At 46.2% G+C, this 18636-nt stretch overlaps 1 protein-coding gene across 1 annotated transcript in view; it reads left to right on the top strand.

Annotated features, from left to right (window-relative positions):
• Positions 1-18636, top strand: part of LOC135909549 (lipase member K-like) — a 53940-nt gene that overhangs the window by 32490 nt on the left and 2814 nt on the right. The window contains exons 4-8 of the mRNA XM_065441526.1: positions 3190-3340; positions 4892-4984; positions 6937-7095; positions 8556-8627; positions 13348-13416. Of these exons, the coding sequence (XP_065297598.1) occupies positions 3190-3340; positions 4892-4984; positions 6937-7095; positions 8556-8627; positions 13348-13416 (544 nt within the window). The remainder of the gene's footprint in view (positions 1-3189; positions 3341-4891; positions 4985-6936; positions 7096-8555; positions 8628-13347; positions 13417-18636) is intronic.

The raw sequence follows: 18636 nt of genomic DNA, 5'->3' as shown, positions 1-18636 counted from the left end.
TTGTGCGTGAGCTGTAGTGTATACTTCGAGTATAGACACGTAAATAAATCAAGATGGACGCTCGCGCCTTCTGCGTCCACATGAGCTGTTCCTGCCCAGTCGTCTGGCACGTTGTACTGGAAAAAAATACAAAAACGTATACAAAATCCTAGAATATGAACGATATGTATACAAAAATGCTAGAATAAGCAGCATGTATACATAGCTGGTTAACTAAACCAGGATAGGTCACTATTTGTCCCCGCCCCGTTCCAAACAGATGCGAAAGAATCATCATCATAATCATCACTATACAATACCAACACGCTTAAGCTTGCACATCGGTCATAGAAAATCTAGAGAATTGGCCACTATCTGAGAACTCACGTGCTGCATTCGGGAAGTTAAACATAAAGAATAACTCTGCGTCTCATTCACTGGCAATCTTCTCAGTCTCTTTCTCGCCAAGTTGTGCTGGTGCACGAAGTTGAATATGAAATGAATGGAAACTATCATCCCAGAGCTGTTTCGACGTGAAACAGCGGTCGATATTTACAGGATGACTGGCGAAGAAATAAACGAGGGAAGGTGGCAGCACGATCACCCATGACTCGCAGACGATCAACCACTTCATAGGCGCGCGGCAACGCCTCATCCAGATCATTAGCGAAGACGAAAACAGCATGATAGTTGGGGCAGTAAAGATGGTGGCGTCCCAGCACCCTTACCTGAGCTACTTGGTTAATGGTTACTCTAGCGTAGAGCCCTAATTTACGGACAGCACACGATGGAGCCACAACGGCAGACGGCTGATAAGTAACTACGTCTGCAGTTTCGCGTTCTCTTTAGGAAACATGTCTACGTCGCAATGGAAGACGAAGACAAACCCGAAACACACAGGACGGCCGCTGCTTGATATTATGATTGCCGCCTTAAGAATGACGACCCTTTTTTTGGTACTGTATTTTAATATCATTGCCTGTTTTATAGCTTTTACTAGATAAGAATGTCAGATAGCCCGCCATAGTTTCCCATTTGCACCGTTGATAAAGAAACGAGAAGCAACTGAAATATTTTAGACACGGGACAAATATCTGGCAGCCACGTACACATAGACTTGAAAAAAATTACCCCATAGGTATTCACAGGTATATTTAGATGGTGACTCTCAAAAAAGCGATAACATACTTAAGCCTTAAAAACATTGTGTAAGCATGCAAAGCCTCGCCTCCCCCAACTTCCTCAAGAAAGAAAACGAACACACAGCAGGGCGGCAACATCAGTAAAAGAAGGCTACAAATCAATAACCAGACACACGCACACAGCAAAAAACGCATTCCGCGTCATGTATTTATATCATGTACTCTTACCCAGACACAGAATTGGACAATTTCACGGGAGGGTCGGTAGCGATAGCAAGGTTTAGCGTTGTCCTTGAACACCTCGGATTGCGTTCTAAATACACGCGCGCGAGACCAGCGCCTCTAGATAGCACAAGGCCACTGACAATTAAGGCCGGTGCACATCGATCCGTGACGTCATGCTACCTTCCCCGACTGCAGTGGAATCTAACGTGGACGCTGCCGAGTACGAAGCGGTGGTTTTGACGTCAACGCTTTCGTAAAGCCGAGCTTGGCAATGGAAATTTCGGTCTGACTAGCATGACGTCTTAAAGCAGAGTGCGCAGGCCCACCCTCTGTATAGAGACATTCGGGAGACACGTTGGCGTGGCGCAGCACTAGAGGTAACTCTTGCAAGGCAGAAGGAACGGTGTCCTGTCATCTGTCAACTGTCATCTGTCATCTGCCCTGTCAGCTACCAAGTAGCTGACAGGGCACCGTTCCTCGTCGCACAAAGCTGGTGCAACGAGGAGTGTCGCCAGTGGCGTTGGAGGCATCGCACCTCGACGGCGCACGAGATGAGACAGGAAACCGTCGGCGTTAGTCAGATTCCAATTAAGTATTAGACAACGTTACGTTGGTGCTTACCGTCGGTTCCCCTGAGTGCGATGGACACATACACACAGCAGCTCAGCACGAGCCCGAGTGTGCTTATAGTGTGCGCGCGCACGACATTCGTGCCAGCAGTAGCGCAAGCCAGAATCAGGTCCTCCCTCCGCCAGCGTACTGACTACGCCGAGCGTGGACGGTGATAATGATGATACCTATTTAACACACTACAGCCACCCACAATGAAGGACTGTCCCAGAATCTGGTCCTTGTACGCACAGGCCTCCACTTCGCTTCGTACTGTCTGCGGCCAAGCGTACTCCGCGCCTGCGCGCGCTGACAGCGATTCTGCTTCCGATAGGCGGACTGCACGATGGTGGAGCTGGCAGAGCCAACGTCCTGAATGCACCTCGAGCGTAGGTATAATCGCTATTGCAACAAAACAGTCAGAGAACGCCTAAGCACTTATGAGTTGTGAAAGCGAAAGTATTAAAGTCCAATTGGACGCCGCTGAGAGGTCAGCATGGCCACAATTAGTACATGACCGGGGTTGTTGGAGAAGTATGGGAGAGGCCTTTGCCCTGCAGTGGGCGCAACCAGGCTGATGATGATGATGATGATGATGATGATGAGAGATCCTTCGAGTTTTGCATTGCGCGTGATGTACGATAGTGGTACGTGCTGCCCGAACCAGCAAGCAGCAGCAGCCTGCAGTGCTGGGTCCGGCACCGCACGCCGGCTTGCGAGAGCGAGGGTGACATGGCGTCGCGGCAATGCCCATCCCCTGTCACGCCACACCTGGCACGTTATTGGGCGCGCAGGCGCCCCCTTTCGGCCGCTTTGCTTCGTCGGGGGCGCTCGCCACATCGTGTCGCAGCCAATGGACTTTAGCTGCCTTTTCACTGCTATGTAATGCAGACGACCGCTTTTTTGCTGAATGCGCCATTTGACGCTTTCGCATAAAAATACGGGGTTGTAATCACTCCTATACTCAGGTCCTGAAAAGTACATGCAACAACTCCCTGGTTGTCTTCGTCATCCTAGCGCTGTAACCCTGTTTCATGATGTCACTGACCAATTAGCCTATACTTTTCAGAAATAACAGCCGTTGGCTTCGTGGTAACAACATTCTTGACAATAGCGGTAGGAGCTATTAGGTGTGTTTCGTAAGCCGTCGATTATGCATGTGCGCTATTCGCGGGACGAAGAGTGCTGCTTCCTGGGACGAATGCCGATAACAATGCGCATTCTCTATTCGCAGGCTCGACGAAGTGGGCCTCTATGACATCCCGGCACTGGTAGACTACGTGCTCACCCTGACGGGATGGAGCGAGCTCTTCTACGTGGGGTTCTCGCAGGGCAACGCGGCTGCCTGGGTCACGCTCTCCGAGAAGCCGGAATACAACGCCAAGGTTACGGTCTTCGCACTTTTCCCGTGGAACTCTTTCACTCGTGATAGTCGGTGTGCATAAATAAGGAGCTCGCCTTTTCCCTCATCCTTCTGGCTCAGTGCATAGCGATGGCGTCGAATTCGTCAGTTTTGATGCCACGACGTAACATACGAGTGTTCGTTGGTCATTGGCCTACTCCTAATATTACGCCATGGCGGCGGTTATAAGGGTCCTCCACATCCATCGCCTTATCCGTAAGAAGGCGCTGGTGAACACTCCTAGTGCCTATCGGGTGCCTACACAAATCTCCAAGAAAGTGCACGGGAGAATGGTCGTCATGATGACTTTACTGGGAAAGCACCACATCCCCATCACGAAAAATGAGCGTTCGGCTCACACCATTGGCAAGTTGTGTTTTGGTGCACTTTCATTTCTGCTGATTACTACGTTTTCTTGTATGCCTTTAAAAGGTGCTTGAAACTGTCTGGGCAAACTCTGTAGGCGCCTAGACTACAGCTACAGTAAAACATTCGTGGCATAATTTAAGTCAAGAGTCTCATATTAAGAGGACCACAGCCGATTACAGGTATCTAGGAATTATTTTAGATGATCCGCTCTCTTGGGGACCTCATTAGAATAAATAACAATTTTAAGAGTGGTTGGTGCGTTTTAGCATTTGTTGCAATTCTACAAAACTTGGGACAGCCAATTGTTAAATACGGCACGACTGCATATGGTTTAGCATCTTCGTATAGACTAAAAATATTTGTCTGCATCTTAGGAATAGCCGGTGCAATCGCTTATCAAACCACGTAATGAGATGATAATGCGCTATTATGCATCAAACATCGTTAGATGCATCCTGTAGCTAAACAAATAACATTACATGTACTCGTATCACATAGGCCTTATTTTTGCGATGACAGATTTTTATTATTGAACAGCTAACCCTTCGTCAACTTGTAAAAACGGTTCCTCGTAGAATCTAGACTATCTAAAGGGGGAAAAGCGTGCTTTTTTATGTACCAGTAAACGTTAATAAGTGTTTATTCGAAGTTACCTACCATAACAGCAATTAATAAATATCTAAGGTTATGGGTAGCAGAAAGTATCTAAGACGTATGTGTACTTCTCCTTCAAAAGTACACATACGACTCTACACTACATGATTTGTTCTTTAGTGTATTCCCGCCCTGATAAATTTTCCGATTTTTTATTCATACTGGCGTATCTGATCTGAAGCGATTTATATGTTTCGTGGCTTAAGTAATGTACTAGTACGACGTCTTCTATTGCCGAGCCGCACACACAATCATTGGTACTTATGTGGGCTGATGATTACTTTGTGCAAAGGTAAACATAAATTTCAATTTCAACATAATAATTTTCTCCTGTCTTTCCACCGGCTTTGTTATCTTTTTTTATATTGATGTGATGATACACCGTGTGCGTCTTCTTATTTAGTAAATTTTTTAGTCTGACCGGATATAAAGAAGAGAAGTTTCTGCATATACCAGTATTCCGATTGCTTAGGTTGTTTACCTAAACGGGTAAACGTTCTATCTGCCACAGATACGGCTTTTGCTGGCTTTGGCACCCATTGGCAACGTGACCCACCTGAGGAGCCCCGCCAGGCACATCACGCCGTGGTCTCCTCTTCTTACGGTAGGTGAATATCGCTTGTTCGCTAAATGCTCGTCCAATAGGGGGAAGCAGTAGGCTGAGAATCGTACGCCGCCGCTGTAACCATCGCTACTAGATACTACAGTGATGCCCTCTGCAGCTGAGGTATAAACTGAAGACAGGTAGGTACGTGTGCATGTTCTTGAATCAGAGCAAAGTTCACGAGAAACGCGAAACACGGCAGGGAGCACACAGGACAGACGCTGACTGATAAATGGGATATTTAAAAGCAAAAACAGTTAATAAATATTTAAATATGGGCTCTTGGGCCTGCGAAGCTGTGGTATCGCCTGATCCGATAGACCAATGTGACGTAGCCTTGAACTGGGTCATGCCGAGCGTGAGCACGACGCCTTTGTGCACACTGACGTCATTGTTCCTTTCGTTGCTCATCGTATTCGCGCTGCTCTTCAGGCGTCCTAACTGTGTGTGGCTTAATCTGGGCAGGAACCACAGCGTCGAGCCTAGGCACGACGCTGTTGTGGATATTGACGTTGCTGTTCCCGTCGCTCCACATCGTGTTCACGCTCCTCTACGCGAGTCCTAACTATCCGCTTCTTTACATAGTACTGTCACGACGCGAAATAAATTACTTGCTAGGCGGCTTCTTCCTTTACATGTGAAAGTGTAGTGAGGTCAGTCGCTGTCTCGTATGCTACAGTTACCGCTTCACGGCACCTGCAGCTTGTGCAACCGTAATCTTTACCGGGAAAGGCTTGGGGCGAGAGCTGTGCGTGAATGCGAGCTTTCTGGTTATTTTGTTTTCTTCCCCGCACGGCCGATGCCGTCGCTGCCGCGGATGCGCAGAGGCGAGCGCCAGCTGGTGGGGCAGCAAGGAACCCAGAGGCGCAAGCGGCGCATGCCTTTCCCTGTGATTGCTTGAGATTTCGCTACGGAGACCAAGAGATCCCGAGATCCTAGTCAGATACGGCTTCGTTGTAAAAGGCCAACCTGGTCCCCTTTACGCTCAACCAACAGCAACAACAAGGAAATCTATTCCGCAATCAAACAAATAATTAGAGGAGATCGATATGCCATTATGAGACATTTGTTTGTTGATTTGGAACGATTCCATGATTTCACGTGCCCTCGGCCTTTTGAACATTCAATTGAACTCAGACTCGAAGAGGATTGTACAGTACGCGCTGTAAGCGATGCTGTACCGCTGGCCTGGTATATATATATATATATATATATATATATATATATATATATATATATGTACTCGCCCATATAAAGCATTTATGATTCCTTTCCGTCGTTAATTTATACATTTATTTACAGCTGTAGAGTTTTAGTAGTACTCCAATAGTGACTTCATATTCATCATTATCGAATGCATATGTACCTTATTTTTATATACAAAAATGTTGTGCTGCTTTCTGTGCAGTGTCACAAAACTTCACGCTCTTTAGAGCACTGCAAAGCGAGCATCGGTTTTGTTGAAGCGGCTGCCTGCAGATCAATGTGGACTAATTGGTGAACATTGGTGAAGCAGTTTCGAAACTGGGCCACAAGATAGTTTTTAATAGTCATGCACTTGTGCTCCAATTTTTTATATATACTTATGTAATGCTCTCAGGCCCTTAATAAATGCCTAATAAATAAATAAATTGGAAACTTGACTTAGACTGTTAGGCAGTGTTAATAGCACGCCTGAATTACTGCACTACAATAACCTAAATGTCTCGTGACACTTCTTGCACGTTCCCGATTATTGCGCGCTTCCTACGCCATATCACGAGTAAACCTTCCAAAGATGTGATGCGAACAGGACCGACGAAAAGAAACAAGCACATCAAACACGACACCAATATTTACTAACTCGCCTATGGTCGCACCCTCTCTTACTACGCGCTGCAGTCCGCGCACCTGTGGTCTGGCAGACAGCTGCAGAAGTATCGCAATTCGGCTGCTTCTCGCCCTCGTCGCAGGCGGCGCTGGTGAAGCTGAACCGCGGGCGAGTGTTGGTGCGCGAGCCGAGCCACCGGCACGCGTCGTACACCGTGTGCGACACCACGACGCGCATGCGCTACCTGTGTTCGACGCCCGGCTTCCACTTCCTCGGCGTCAACCACGCGCAGCTGAACGTGGTGAGCGAGCGGGGACAACGGGTGCGCGACGGTGAGGCACCTAGGGAGGTCCTTCGAAATTTCTCGCCCCAGAGACTGCTTTCTCGGAGTAGCAGGAACGGAGCTCGAAGGCTATGCTTTCGTGCTGCCTGCACGTACCGGAATCATTTGCAGAAGCCGGAAGCAGGCCGTCGCCACGATGTTTGTATTCCACCTCTTCTGGCAGGTTTAATTTGATTCAACACTTTTTAGTTGAAGAATAAAAATGTATTCGCATACAATCGCGCTGCTAGGGCTGCTGTTTATTTAAAACAATCGGTGCACTAAGCATTTACGACCTAACTACATACATTACGTTCCTTCCTTGATGTTTCAGCTTACCCACAGGAAAAGTGAATTTTGTGCAGTGACATCAAATGAGTTTATGAGATATAACGGACGTTCTATCTAGACGCAGTTTTCTATTTCAAAAATATGCATTTAAGTTCGATTCACCTTGAATTCTTCACTAGCTGCTTGGTGTAACACCGATTCTATTATTACATATTTATTTTTTCTTGGCTTAAAAATATGAAGAAGTTACTTATTAACCCTATTCCAAGTTAGAAGCGCTTAGTCGCGCTAATTCTATCTTGCTACGGTTACTTGTATACCTATTTTTTTACTTTTCGATGGGGCCTAGGCACAGTAATGATGGATCGCTGAAATGTATGGAACGTGATCTATATATCGTCAGTTGAAATAAACTAAGAACTTTAGAGACACAAAACCTTAGCACTAGATCTCACACTGTTGTAAAGCATATGTGCCGAAAAAATTGATCTGCTTTCAGAGATCATTTTCGGCATCAGAACCATACATCCAGCACTAGTAGCCTCTGGAAACAAATTATTACAACAACCTGCTGCAATATGTTAAGCAACTGGTGCCAAAGTAAAAATGAATAGTAGTATTCATGTTTTTCCTTTTATACATATTCTCAATATACAATATAACAATATATAGAAGAGGTCAAAAATAAATTGTGGGGTTTTACGTGTCATAATCACGATCTGATTAAGAGGGGAACTCAGGCGTACTTTTGACCACCGGGGGTTGATTAGCGTGCTCCAATGCACAGTAAACTGTCTTTTTTTTTTTAATTTTGCCCTGTTTAAGGTGTGGCCGCGTAGCCGGACTTTGATCGCGATACCTAGCGCTTGGCAACGCAACGCCATAGCAACTAAGCCACCACGGCGAGTCCCCACTGGGTGCATTTGCTGTGGTTGAGGCCTCATAGCCTCAGTTGCTTCTGTGGTAGTAAACCCTACATAAATGACTAACTAGCATTCCTCTATGCTTTAAAATGACGAATATGTTTGAAGATCCTATTTAATGTGCAGCTTTATAACACCATCTTTGACGATTTCTTGTCATTATACAATTTCTGAGAGCGATTCAATTTGAATATGCCCTTCCATTGTCTCTTTCCTTTCATGGAGACAAGATTACCGGTATATATGGCCCACTACCCGTCTGGCTCTTCGCAGAAGAACATGGAACAGTTCTTTCAGGTATGCTCGTGCTTCATTGGGTATTTCTTGGCAAAGCGCGTGAGCTGAAAATTCCGACAGAAATCTACAGCCTCCTCACAGGCTTTGTATTTTTTGGTTATATCTTGTTATACATTTTTTTTTTTTACTGTGTCGCTATGCTGAAGTGCCGCCGCATTAGGCATTTCTTATCCTGTAGACCTACTGGACATTTCAATGTTCTTTCGTAATGTGTTAGCACTAGTATGTTAAAAGTGAAAGGAACTGTACGTGTGTGAAGGTTGGGAAACTAGCCATGAGCTGTATATACATATAGAGCTTCAGACCGCCGTCAGTTGCCCTTCGCTCCTTGAAGAGGCGGGATGTGTGTCGAGTCAGCTTCTGAACAACACTTTGCAATGTCGTGAAAGTGGTTTAAGTCAACGATCAGGGATATTAGGAAGGTGTAACGTAAAGCTGTTGCAATTCTCGTATTTACCCCTACATCGCCACTGATTTTTATTTTCTGTACTTCGTGTCCTAGATGGCGCACCACCTGACTGTACTTTCACCTTAGAGTAGCAGTGTAGACATAGCCAATGCCGCAGTCAACTTGATATTTCCGTTATAAAGCAAATCTAAGACTGCTGCCCACGTGAATATCTGTTTATCGTCTCTCTCGTTACACGTTTTGTGCTTCCTCTTCACACTTGGTCATGAGTGTGGATTATACAGGTTTTTGTCCCCAGAAGTTCGTGAGAACCGTGGACGCAGTACAATTCCGGTAAGTGAAGGTAGGTCTCGCAGGCAGCAGTGGCTGTTGCAAAGCAGTTGTGTGTCTCGTTGATTACGCTGTCGCAGTAGACAGAAAAGTTCGCAGTTGGCAGTTGCCGCAGACAACTGGAAATCTTGTGCCCAGAACCGTTGAGGATCGCAATGATCCGCTGTCCGAAGGGTGAAGTCACCTCTTGGGCCGACGCGTCGTCTGAGTGTCAGATGTGTGAAAGGAGCTTCAACATTTGCTTCGCTGGCCTTATGAAACGATCGCGAAGTCGTCGCCGGTGAAATGACTCTGAGTAAGCGATCTTCCGTTATGTCGAACGAGGCTACTTGCGCATTCGCTCCGTGCTCTTTGCCAGAGCAAGGCCCCCTCATACTTTTCAATTGTCTGGATTCAAGATTATACCTCATGTACCTGAGCTGTTCATGGGTGAGCGTGGAACAGAATGTAATGTCTGGTCAGTAGCTGTGACACAGTGTGCAGTTGGCGTCACTTATTACCGCGCAGCCTTCAGAACAACGGTTGCCGGATCTTGAGTCGGAGCAGTTGGTGGTTTGTCGTCGCAGCAGTTGGACTGGTTTAGACATCAAGGTCAAAGCGGAAGTGGCGATTTGTCATGTGTTCCGTCATGGTTCGGGTGTCAAACGGCAAGCTGGTGCCTCTATGTGTCTAGGCGACGGTGAGCGCGGATATTTGCATCAATAATGACTTTGGTTGAGAAGGCGTCTGCTGTTCCAACATTTAAGAACGTCTTGTCTAGGTTGAAAACGCGAAGTCTGAGACCAGCAGTGAGATAAACAGCTTGCGCGTTGTGGCTATGGCTGAGCAGTGTGCGAGTTCACCTGTTGAGATTGTGCCGGGTGCCGTTGTAGCAGCAAATTGGCGCTTTTTCTAGAGCTTCGTCTGCGAGAGAGCGTTGGTTAGACTCCTCATATGCAGCTGAGGGATAGCCAAAAGTAGCTACCAAAGCTGCACTCCATTTCGCCCAGACTCGGCATGCACGTGTTGCCTCCATGCTCATCTCGCGCCTTGGCGGCGCTACGAAATCCCCCTCTGTAAGCAGCCATTTTATGGAGTCTGACCAAGCTTGCAGACTGTCGAGCGCCTAGAGTCTCAGTTGTTTGCGTTCAAAGAGCGGGACCAGCTAGTAAACCGCGAAATTATTGCAGTTTCCACACTGCTGGCAATTGTAGTGCCGCGAGTGTTAAACCGGACGTGAATGATATGATGAAGTCGTCAAGTCACTGCGACAACTGCGACACGACTTGAGTATCTGCGTCAGATCACATGGCGTGCGGCCAAGGTTGCCAGGGGCGACGTCCGCGAACGGTGCACCAGTTGTGGTACTTATGGCAGCGGTATCTCTTACCAATGAAGCGTGAGCGGCATTGCGTGGCGGCGCGGAGGTCAAAGTAGTCCTAGCTAAGGTGTCCACGACAAGTGAAGCGAGAACGGCGTTCTCTGACAGGAGGGACCCAAGACAGCGAGGTCCCCACGGAGACACATAGGTCGCCGCAGTATGCGGTTTCTAAGGCTGGGTCACTTTTGTCAAGGCGCTCTTCGCGCAACCCTTCTTATTTCATGCGTTCAATGCAAGCCGAGATCCGCGTGACAAGCCCGCATGCAAACCCGCGCGCGATGAGGCAGTCGACTCCTCAGTCGCCGTGGAAGGTGCCTTTATAGATAATCCTCCTTTCGTCATGCATAAAGTTTGCATACCCACTATTATTTTTTTCAAGCCTCTCAGTCTTATGCCGTGTCACGCATGCCCTCTCTTTAAGCTGGGGTTTTAACGGCTGCGTCATTGTTATGGAGGGACAGTCGGGCATTCCTCCCAGCTGTTTTAGAGAGCAGTCCTTCGGCGCCCGTTCCTGGGGCGAGCGTAGGTTCGGAGCAAACGTGGAGCGCAGCGGAGGATGAAAGACGGTGATAGCAAAGAGAGCGTGAGCAGGAAAGCGGAGGAGGACGTTATGGTGAAAGTGTGAGAAGAAGAGCGTAGTGCCGCGCAGGATGGGCTCTGCGGCGATGACCGCTATGAGATGACGCCACATTAGCGCGTTGTCACCTGTTCACCGATGACGCCATCGATAAAGCATGCGGCGAGCACGTCCACTCATACGATATAGGGAAACAAAGCGCTGTATGATCGAAGGTCCGTCTGCGGCGGCGGCTGTGAATCCCGCTCACGCGTCACTCACGCGTTGTCTCTCTCCATCTCCCCATTAGCGAGGCAGTCGCGCCACATTTCGCTCCCTTTGTAATGTGCCGTACAAGACAGACTGACCGCGCCAGCTACGCTGCCCACAGCGTTCTCTTCCTTATATAAACCTTGAACCTACACGTATAATTAAAATACAAAGTATTGACAAGCGAAATGGAAAGACGTATCGAGCTGCGCTGAAATTTCACATTACGAGCATCGTAATCGCCGACGAATTTCAGAGCGCAGCTCTTCGTAAACACTGCACGGGCCTGATTTTAAGGCCCGGGCAGGCCTGGACCCTCTTCATGAAGTCGTATCCCAGCCCGTGCCTGTGATACTAAGCCCGGGCCCGGGCGTACATGACCAATCCCAGCCCAGGCCCGTGGTTCCACGCCCAGGCCCGCGCCGGGCCCGTGTTATTGAGCCCCGACCGGGCCTGTGCCCGGGCGTTCATTACTAAGCTTGGCCAGGACACACGTGTGCATCACCAGGCCTGGCCTGTAAGTAAAAAAAAGATACCTTTTTTTACTTACGAATTGTATCGCATGCGTTAGCCTCACCTTCCCGGGGTCTAATTCCTTGGGCCAGGCCGGGCCCGGGCTTTCGGTTTGGCCAGGGCCCGTGAAGTGCTCTTTACCTTAGGTTTCCCGTTCCTGCGGCGAGCGTTAAAGCTGTCGTTCGTAACCGAGCCAACGAACACAGCGAAGGATGAAGGCGAATGCGGAGCACAGCGGTAGATGGAACACGGCGACAGCGCAGAGAGTGCGAGGAGGAAAGCAGAGGCAGAGGGTATGGCGAAAGGGCGAGATTAAATGCGTAGCACCGGGCAAGATGGGCATTGCGGCGACGATGGCTACCAGATGGCGCCAGAGCAGCGCTCGGCTTCGGTGTGGAAAACAAAGCGCTGCATGAGCGGATGTGTCTGTACGTGGTGGCTGCTGTGATTCGCGTCCACGCGTCGCCTCTCGCTATCTCCCGATTAGCGAAGCAGTCGGGCCACATTTCGCTCCGCTTGCAACGTGCCGCACGAGACGGATTGTCCACGCCAGCCAATATATCGCTAAATGAAAACACGTATACAGCTGCGTTCAAATTTCACATTAGGGAGTACTGTAATCGTCGGTGCATCCTGCTTTGTTGTTAACGTTTGCATATTGTGCGCACGAACACTTGAGCCCTTCACTTACTCCTCCTCGTCCTTCCTTCCCCAAGCTGCCCTGTGCATTTCGTCTTCAAATTTTGTATTGGTGTTCTTGAATTATTCATTATTATGATGTATTATCATTTACTCATTATTTTCAGTTTGTCCTCTACCCTGCTGCTTAATCATGTTCTTAGTACTACCTGGCATGAAGTTCCATAGTTGTGTGTTTTGCAAGTTTTTTCTGAAAACCACGCACGACATACGGGCGGTGGCTGGGCCAAGACAACGCTTATTGCTCTACTGCATGTAATATAGGCATCGTTCGACATGGTTAGAGATGGAGGATGGGGGGGAGGAACCAGTGGCGATAACAGCTGCCGTATGCTGGTGTGATGTCATCGAGGTGCAGGACCTTCTGCATATTAATTTATGTATTACTCTATAGAAACTGAATAAACATGATTCTGATTCGATGCACTCAAGTTACCTCAGCGTGCTCTATAGAGATGTGTTGCTACAGTAGTGACGTACGCTAACGTTCAGTTAAATAATCAATACGCTCCGAAGCCCAACGAAGCTCAGTCTTATTCTCTGATATTTGTTCTCTCCTTGTCCCCATCTTGGGCGAATGCAGATTAGGAGAGCGAAGCAATTCCGCAAGTACAGCTACGGCGCATGGGGCAACCTGAAACGCTACGGTCAGGTGAGTACCGCTCACAAGGATTCTACTGCGAATCACTTCACGTTGCTTCGCTGAATATACCATCTCTTTTTTAAATGCAGAGTATTTGTTTGCCCAGTCGGAGCTAAGGTCTCAGCAAGTTCACGCTCAGGGATACGGCCATTTTGGCTCCGAAAAAAAATGTGGGCCGATTCCGGAGATAACGCAGTTTTCAAGCGGTCGGTCGCCTTGCTCCACTCGCCAGTGGAGAAGCCCGCACCGGAAATAGACGGTGCGGCTCGGGGTTCCAACTGTTCCGACGTGCGAGAAGCGGACGTAATCGAGAAGACTCCCGATTTCTCGGGCGTCCTAGGCGGCCTCACACGACGACATTGCACTCTTCGAAAGACAGGAAGCGGCCCCTGATCCTCGCGGGGGATTTCAACGCGGACCACGCAGTGGTTGTCCTTTTAAATGGATGAAGTGTATGGCGCCAGCACAAGAACCAGGAACTGAGTGCTCACTGCGCGACGTGGAGGTGTCGTCGACCACGTTTTCATCAGGGGGTGAGAGGGAGGGGGAGGTGTATAGAGGCGCTTGCAAGCACGTCTCGTATTTCAGTATTGGTATGTTCCTACTGTCTGTAATGAATAGCATCCATTGTGGCTAAAGGAGCGTAAAAAAAATAGCACTTAAGGAACAAAAAGGTGTCCACACATTTGCGTTGGCTGCACCTTGCAGAAAGGCTTCGCATGACATAGGTAAGGGTCATGGACGGTTTGTACTTTGTTCGTTTATTTGTTTTGCTTGGAAGACACTTTTTAAGAAATTGGCTGCGACAGATGGCACTGTTGCGCCTTTTCACTTTCATTTTTAGGACAGTCTTAAATTGCCTGAAAAGAAATCAGCCGCAGGTGGCTAATTTTCATTTCAATCTTTTCATTTATTCACTTTCTGGCGCATCTTGAAATGGCAAAATATAAGCCGAGGAGCAGTGAGACCAAGTTTACTTAGGAAGGATTGTAATACTAGCACCACTTTCGACGTGCCCGACCGTAATTTGGGTTACGAAGTACAATTATCGTTCCATTTAACAGTGTCGCAAAAACGTGCGCTGAACAGTTGGCGTCAATATTTCGAAAATGACGCACAGGTATAGGATTTTTGCCAAGCATACATGACTTCTTAGCTTGAAATTTCCACTTGAAACATCTGTATTAAAGCGAGAATTTAAAAAAAATACAGTTTCGCCTGTAACGCGAAGCCGTGATGCCACAGCCAGGAAAGCACAATGCACAATAGGCCTTATACTACGTCGTGCTCTGTTTGTTGTAGTGAACATTCAGAAATGCGATCGACCAATCACCTTTTGATTTTCAAATGTGACCCGTATTCGTTCGAGCAGGTTGCGCCTCTTGTTGGAGAAGCAGAAAAACTTGGTTTTTCTTCCTCCTATTACTTTTCCGAATTTAGCCACTTATCTCTATGAAAACAATTAAAATTTTTACTTCTCACTTCTGGATTTCCTCGCCTTCTCGAAAATTTATATTTTGGGGTGCCCCATTAATAGGCCTTACGATATCCTTGGAGAAAGCGATACGACCACAGCGCCGGCCAGTAAGCTCGAGGAAAAGTCGAACGCTAGAAAAATATTACTTAGGATATTTTTAAAATTTATTTTATCTTTTTTTTTTCTAATTAGCTACCTGGACATCAGAAGTTATAAAGAACACGTTAACGTGCATGGTAGTGCTTTCTTCTTTTTTTTTTTGAAAGATTGAGTCATAGAGAAAGCAAAAACAAGGACTTCACACTTCGGGTTGCATAGCAAACTTTCGTTCATAATAAGGCAGATTTCACGAAGAACTTATGTGCGTTTTATTATAGGCCCCAATGATTTAACATAGGTGCTGTTAAGCTTCCCTAGTGTCGTATTTATTTATTTATTTATTTATTTATTTATTTATTTATTTATTTATTTATTTATTTATTTATTTATTTATACTTTCAGCACAAGTGCCAAAACAGGAGCTGCCGATTTGGGCACAGTATAAAAATGAGGGAAATAATAATACAAAGAAAAGCACTCATTACGAAATAAACAATCACAAATTACATACAATCCAACTGAAATGTAAAAAAAAAATTCGTACACGAATTACACAGCAAAGATCAACAGAATACAGACGATAAAAGTGTCCAATCGTGTACATTCATAGTGGCCTATTCTTAAGTCGACCCTTCCGAAGTAGCATTATGCACTATAGACACCCACTTTAAAAATGCACCTTCAAACGCTTTTATATCATTATACCTTACTACAGCATTTAGAAGCTTATTCCAGGCATCCACAGCCGTTGCAATAAAATTAATTTATAAAAGACAACGTTTTGTAGTTCAAAGGCCTTATGTATATTTCCATGTTTTGTGCACGACTGTTCTTTGTCAAGAATTAAATTTTTCGAAATTTCGAATTTGTAATGGCCATGAAGTATCTGAAGAAAGAACTTCAGGCTACGGCCGTTGATCTTTTTAGGCACAGAAAGAGTTCCGGTTCTTGGTCTCAGACTTGATACCGACTGTCTTCGACGGTACGAGTTGAAGACTAAGGCCTTATTTTGAATACGTTCACATCTTGCTCTGCTTTCTTTTTGGGCGTACGTGAATGGCTGCCATACTGGACATGCTTATTCAGCCTCGGCAGCACGGTCACTTCATAAGCTAAAACCTTTACTCCAGGTGTCGCGTCACCAAGTCAGTTTACGACACAGCATTACGACAAAGTTTTTTTTTTTTTTCGTGACTCATCACAAACGTAGTCAAACGTGTCGCGTTCAGTGTGTACCCAGGTATTTGTATTCTGACACTTGTTTGAGCGGTTTGTTGTGAAGGCCGTATTGAATAATAAAGGGGGCGTGCTCTTTCGCGTAATTCCCCTAAAATTTGTTTTGCTAGGGTCCACTTGCATTTCCCATTTTTTTCCGCCAAGCGCTTTTCGTGCACACATGGTTCATAAGTTTTTCAGTAAATAATTACGTCATTCGCGCTAATGCCTCATTAGAACATCAGGCGAGAAACGACTATTTATTTCATTATATAAAGTGAAAACAGCAGTGCCACAATTGCGGAACCCTGCGTAATCCCTGAGCCTACTGCTTGTCTCGTACTTGTAGCGCCATTGCAGCAAACTACCTGCTTTCTCTGACACAAATACACTCTTATCTTGTTTATGAGAATATGGCTCCGCAAAATCATGTTCACTTCTTGCAATAATTTGGGGTGTGGTATTTTCTGGAACTCCTTTCTAAAATCAAGAAAAATAAAATCTACTTGTCCTCTAGCATCTACGCATTCGATAACGTAGTATATTACTTCGGTAAGAACAGTTACGGTTAAAACTCTCGTATGAAATCATGTTGTTGGTGGCCGATCAGTTTGTGATCTTCGAGAAATTCAGATTAGGCACCTAGCTAGTACATAGTCCAGTGTATTACAACATGTGCTTATCAATGATATATAGGCCTGTAGTAGTTTATCTTTAGCACCCTCTTAAAAAATTGGTATTACCTTAGTCCATTTTTACTAAGTAGGAACTTCGCCAGCTTGCAGTGATTTGTGAAATACGTTAGTCTGATAATAGGGGCACAACTCAGCGTATCTTTTTTTAGAAAGGCATTCAGGATTTCATCCAAGCTTGCTGAGCTTTTGTCACCGTGATTTAGAAGTGCGTTGAAAACACATTCTTGGTTTATCACATTACCTATCAGCAAAGCAAGACAGTAGGGGTGGTAATCCGGTATAATGCCATCATCGTTTGTAAACACTGATTCTAAATAATCTATAAACATGCAGGCAATCTTGAAACTATATGTAACAGCGCAATGCTAGCGTGTTAAATACAGATTGCTACATTTTCGAGCCGACAGGTATTGGCAAAATTTCTGCGGTGCTGTTTTAAGAAAGCTCGTTAGCGACTAATTCAGATATCGCTGTCTTGCATAAGCTAATTCAGCTTTGAATGCCATAGAGAGCATCATGACGTTGTCATGTTTCTTGCTTCCTTTACTACTATTTTGCTTCGCACGCATGCGCTTCGTACGACGCTTCAGTCAATAATTTTTCGCGAGACCCACGAATTCGTTCGGTCAATCTTTTTTTTTTTGCCGCGGAACATACTTTTATCAAATGGGTGTAGAATATTTTTAAACCTTTTTATCTTTTTGTTATCGTTAAACACCATTTCTAACGCAATAACGTTAAGGGCCCCGTATGGCAGAAAATCCGGCGTGGGCGTCGCCGTCCACCTTCAGACACTGTTTCGGCGAAAATATTTTCGAACCACGCATAACCAGGCCCTCCATGTAGCGGAAGGAAGTTACTGCCCTAATTGAAATTTTCAAGCAAAAATACGTAGAAAAATCGTAAAATACGACTTGCACACAATCTGTAGTCATGATAGTGTAGGATTTTAATTTGACTCCACAAGAAAACACAATTCTGTTTCGCGAAAACTCAAAGAAATCTGTTTTCCAGCGTTTCTACCATTCATAGACTGGCCACGGCGTCCGCCATTTGCGCGCGCTGGCATGCGAGTATCTTGGTGACTACGGAGCGGCTGGCCCGGTTCCTTGCAGCAATAGCATCCAGATGGGGCTCGCCTCCACCGCATCGCGGCCCACGCAAAAGGCCGCGTTTTTACCAGAAAGCCCGCCTTCATGAACAGCGTTCGCGGCCAGTGTTTCCCGCTAAACATTATGGTTACGTACGCTCCATTTGTCGGGAAGCCTAAGAAACAGTCATGACCTTTGAATGCTATTGCGTTTCACTCTTAAAGGCGAAGCTTAAGCGTCCTCCAAATTTTTTTATCATCTTTTGCGTTCTCTCAAACACGCTTTCGACAGTAAAGCAACCTTCTGGCAAAACCTCCACTGATTGAAATACCTGTTGCTTTCAACGTCCAACTGTTCCGCAATATCTGGATCTGTTCCTTTAAACTGTATAGTCAAAATACTAGTGGCCTGCAATTTTGTCCCTTCTTTCCAAGACGATGCCTGCATTCTACACTGCATGGACTTGCCCCTATTACAGAGAAACGTTTCTTGTTCAGAGTTTCAAACAGGTCATGCGCTGATTGATCCAGTTTTTCCGGAAGGCAAAACACGATCGAATTTTTTCGCCGTTGGTGATTTTCTAGACTAACATAAAATCCCTAATCCTAACCCTAAATCTGGGCGAGTTTGTGACCGAACATATTCCTAGAGG

Source organism: Dermacentor albipictus, chromosome 10 (genome assembly GCF_038994185.2).
Source record: "Dermacentor albipictus isolate Rhodes 1998 colony chromosome 10, USDA_Dalb.pri_finalv2, whole genome shotgun sequence".
In the NCBI taxonomy this organism is placed as follows: Eukaryota; Metazoa; Arthropoda; class Arachnida; order Ixodida; family Ixodidae; genus Dermacentor; species Dermacentor albipictus.
The sequence above is the reverse complement of the archived record's forward strand: the minus strand, read 5'-3'. Positions and strand labels throughout refer to the sequence as shown.